This window comes from Penaeus japonicus, unplaced genomic scaffold (genome assembly GCF_977035675.1).
Source record: "Penaeus japonicus unplaced genomic scaffold, GWHDUDI00000001_assembly GWHDUDI00000019, whole genome shotgun sequence".
NCBI classification, from domain to species: Eukaryota; Metazoa; Arthropoda; class Malacostraca; order Decapoda; family Penaeidae; genus Penaeus; species Penaeus japonicus.
Window position 1 is genome coordinate 10084433 of NW_028234421.1, and position 5000 is coordinate 10089432.

Below are 5000 nucleotides of genomic sequence, written 5' to 3' on the forward strand. Positions count from 1 at the left end.
AGTAAACACCAAACTGTAGCAATATCACAGTACCATTTCGATGTCTGTTTCTATGTGCGTTTTTCACTATTGCTGCAGGGAATGATTGGTTCTTATTGCAAGTTTATAATACTAACACAACCTTAGCAGTGGAAACGAGGATGAACATTCTTATACTTTATTTTTATAATCTTCACAGCTGTTTATGCAATCCTAGTGAATGATAATGCTACAAAAATATAAGTATCTGTTGTTATTCATAGCTCTCCTTTTATTAACGTTGTCTTTTCTTTTCATATCCACTTATTTGTCCATAGTAATCTTTTGTGTTATAACTAAATTTGACTTTACAATTATCAGCAATTGTCACTTCTCATTCATACATGAATTTAATAACAGATACATCAACCCGCGAACAATGCTACAGCACAATCACTGCAGTAATCAGAATTAGGTTATTATTGCTTTTTATCTTGTTATTTTGTCGTCAACCAATTAAACGAAAGTGAACCAATTAGGTCCGAAATCTCTTTGGATTAATTAACTGAATTGAATGCTAGATTTCATGGCCAGAGCAAGTCATTCATCACCAATCAGTTTCTAATGAATCCTTTTGTTAATACATTGGTAAAGTGTTTTATATTATCCAAGTGAATTATAAATGGTGTGTTTTGCTGTAGATGTTAGGTAAGACTAAAACTTACAGTTTAGATAATTACATTTTGAATAATTTATAAATGATGTATGGGTACAATATAGGTTACATTCATGAAAGCTAATTAAGAGCCAAAACACCTCAACATTTTGTTGGACAAAAAATATATTCATATCATCACAACACTTGGAATTCCATATGGATCTGCAGTGTTCTGTGAGACTGCAGCCATTAAAACACCTTCCTGACAATACAATATTTATCTATCACCACAAAACAAAGTAAATCCCAAAGTAAATACTATGCTACAAATTATTATTAAAAAAAAAATATATATATATATATATAAAACATGATAAAAACTACTATTCTAAAATCCTGTCTATGGATCCACAAGGCCATAAGAAACACATATTCCTCCTAATCACATACCTTCAACACCTATACCTCATGAAACAAAATACAATCGGAATAGCAGTAAATACCAAACAAATGCCGGAACCTGTATCATCTAGCTTGTTAAGGAACTTGGCTTTAGTACAGAGCTGTTTTGAGGTCCTCTTCTGCATCACGTCTTAGTGGAACGACCAAGGTAAAGCCTTCAAAATAACCTTCATAAATATGAATAACAGGATGTGAATGTTGTTTCGTTAGAAAAAAAGATACATACATACATAAATATGTATATATATATATATATATATATATATATATATATATATATAATATATATCACACACACACACACACACACACTATATATATATATATATATATATATATATATATATTATATATATCTATATATATATATATATATATATATATATATATATATATATATATATATATATATATATATATTATATATATATATATAATACATACAACAGACTCCCTATGTAATACAACATGCGCACTGAGCAAAATCTGATATAAATAAATATATGAATAAGTTCTGTTGGTTCACCGTGTTTATAAAGGACCAGGCCCTCTCTATTCTATTACTGGATGTTAAATGCCAAAGCAGTACAAGTTATAATTAAACCTCGTATGATCTACGATGTAATTACGCGTGAGTTAAGAATAGGGTTGGCGTTTAGGGTGAGTCTAGTGTGAGATAAGGCGGGAATAACCATTCTCCTCAATCGCTATAGTTACCTTGCTAGTAGATTAGATGTTTCTAGTATATTCCAGACGTCAATCTTCTTCTATAGTCTACTATATCTGATCGAAATTAGGATAAAAGGGTCATACTAACATAGATCCTAAGTTGAGTAAAATATTCATGATCTTGGGAAAGAAGTCGATCGTCTCCTTAGTGATATCATTGGTGCTATGATACCGAATTTGATAGGCCTATCTCAGGTGTGAGTCAGGGTTTATAGACCTTAACATGAATATTCCTTCTTTCTGCTGAGTCATGTCGCAGTATAATATAATATTTATTATATGAAATGTTAGAGTATGCGGTTTTTCATATAAATATACGTGTCTTTTTATGCTTTTTGTTGTATGAACGCATTTATCTTAGAGACTGTAACCATATATCACTCATAATCAACAGCTGTTTACATTGTCACATACGCCATTATTTCATCTTATAACAAGTAGTAATATGTTGCATCATGTTGCAGGTTCGGCGTCGGAGAGTCAGCGGGAGAAAACCACAAAATGCACCAAATTCCGGAAAGCCATCTTCTCCAAGACCACCAGGAAGGTAAGAGTTTTTTACGACACACATTTTTTCTGTACACTTTTTCTTTATTTTTCTTCTTCTTTATCTATGTCTTTTTTTATTTATTTAGTGACGATACTTTACTTTTTACATGTTCTAAAATTGTATCTTGTTCAGTTTTATTATATTTATTTATCTATTCATTTATTTTTATATCACACTAAGTAAAAAAAGACGTAGATTTTTAGATCAAATTAACATACATACGTGTGTGTGCGTGTGTGTTTGTGTGTGATTGTGTGTGTGTGTCTGTGTGTGTGTGATTGTGTGATTGTGTGTGTGTGCGTGTACAGAGGGGAGGAGAGGAATAGCAAGAAAGAGAAAGAAAAAGGGAAAGAGAAAGAGAAAAAGAAAAAGAGAGAAAAAAAGGAAAGAAAGAAGGAGACAAATCAACAAGCAAACAAAGAAACTTCTCCCTGGTGACGTGACACATCCTTATCAAGAAATTGTTGTTGATGGTCGGAAAGGCAACCCAGATTCTCACTATAAGTAAGTGATGGCGTGTTTATGGTGTCTTTTTTCTTCGTTAACAAGAATCTTATTACAAATGGCGTCACGAGAAAATGCCAGTACAGTTATGACTTCTTCCTTTGTTGCAACTGGTTGTAGTGGCAACGATGCAAAAAATAATAGTGATCATTCTGATAACAAGGAAGATGCTAATAACCTAGATAATAAAGGTTATAATAATGAATAATAATGATAATAATAATGATAATAACTATAATGTTAGTAGTAATGATTATGATCATGATGATGCTCGTAATGACAATAGCAATAAAGATGATAATATTGTTAGGGATAACCATACTTTAATCATGATGATAATAATCATAATAATGGTAATAATTCATGTTACAATGACTGCCGACAATGGAGATCAATCTCGATGATCTTCAATGAAATAATTATCAAAAAAATAGTTTGATTCAATTAAGACGATGATTAGGTTTGCAATTGCTAGGAATTAACCGCACGAGAAGAGTATCATTTCATTATGCCTTGTGAATATTAAAAAAATAACTTATTATTACCACCCAGTAAGCCATATACTGTGTGTTTGAACAGATTTTCCAATTTGATATTTTTAATAACTTGATTTTCCATCATGTATTGTATACCTCATATCTCATTCTCAATTACCTCTCTGTTCAAGGAAAGGTTACCTTCAACTTTCAATTTTGTTTTGATATTAGCGAAAGTCAAAATTGTTTCGTTGAATTGAATTACACAGGCACATGGATATAACCTTCTTTAATCTAATTCACTTTGTCTTTCTAAATCCATTTTCAATTGTTGAGAATGTTGCATTTCGTTTAATGAAATGAGTTTAAGGGCATACACATATGATTGCATTGCAGTGAAAGAGCTTTTCATATCACCATGGAATTCCACATTGCATTTCTATGATAATTAGAACATATTATAACTCACATGTTTTTTTTTATTCAGCAGTGTTATTTATGTTATTACATTTTTTTTATATTAATATCATATCAAAATATTCACAGCGTATTAGATTACGCTTAGGCAATCTGTGCTATGTGTTTCATTACGCAGTGATTCCACAATACGATGAATTACGTAAATCTTGCATCGTTCGGTGTTGAAAGTGTTGAAAGAATTATTATTTTCAGGTTATTAATGTAAAAAGCAGAAGAAGAAGAAGAAAGAAACAATAAGTTCCCTTTTTTTTTACCAAATAGATATGAATATCCAACATGATATTAAAGCGAGACGTGATACTGAATTGAATACAGAGCTTCGTTTAATTCATGGTCGGAATTGTTATGAGTCGATGCGATCTTGTTTTTGTATTCATATATGAGACTTACGCGAAGGAGGGATAAGGTAGATAGATAAACACAAAGATAGATAGAGAGAGAGGTGGGGGAAGAAAGAAGGAAAAGGGGGAGGGAGAGGGAGGGAGGGGAGGGAGATGGAGATGGAGAGAGGGAGAAGAGAGGGGGAGAGAGAGAGAGAGAGAGAGAGAGAGAGAGAGAGAGAGAGAGAGAGAGAGAGAGAGAGAGAGAGAGAGAGAGAGAGGGAGGAGGGAGGAGAGGAGAGAGAGAGAGAGAGAGAGGGGGAGAGAGAGAGAGAGAGAGAGAGAGAGAGAGAGAGAGAGAGAGAGAGAGGGGGAGAGAGAGAGAGAGAGAGAGGAGGAAGAGAGAGAGAGGAGAGAGAAGAGGGAGGAGAGAGTTCAAGGTAAAGGAAAGAGGAGAAGGGAGGAGAGAGAGAGAGAGAGAGAGAGAGAGAGAGAGAGAGAGAGAGAGAGAGAGAGAGAGAGAGAGAGAGAGAGAGAGAGAGAGAGAGAGAGAGGAAGAGGGTGAGGTAAAGTTTAAGGTAAAGCGAATGGAACTGAGAAAGGAAAGAGAGAGAGAGAGAGAGAGAGAGAGAGAGAGAGAGAGAGAGAGAGAGAGAGAGAGAGAGAGAGAGAGAGAGAGAGAGAGAGGGGAGAGAGAAAGAGAGAGGAGAGAGAGAGAGAGAGAGAGAGAGAGAGGGATAGAAAAGAGGAAGGAGGGAGAGAAAAAAGAGAAAGAGAAAGGGAGAGAGAGAGAGAGAGAGAGAGAGAGAGAGAGAGAGAGAGAGAGAGAGAGAGAGAGAGAGAGAGAGAGAGAGAGAGAGGAA

General features: G+C 34.0%; 1 protein-coding gene across 1 annotated transcript in view; it reads left to right on the forward strand.

The window, feature by feature from the left end:
* Window positions 1–5000, forward strand: part of LOC122263212 (solute carrier family 35 member F3) — a 161320-nt gene that overhangs the window by 106124 nt on the left and 50196 nt on the right. The window contains exon 3 of the mRNA XM_086547349.1: window positions 2272–2354. Coding sequence (XP_086403475.1) covers window positions 2272–2354 — 83 coding nt within the window. The remainder of the gene's footprint in view (window positions 1–2271; window positions 2355–5000) is intronic.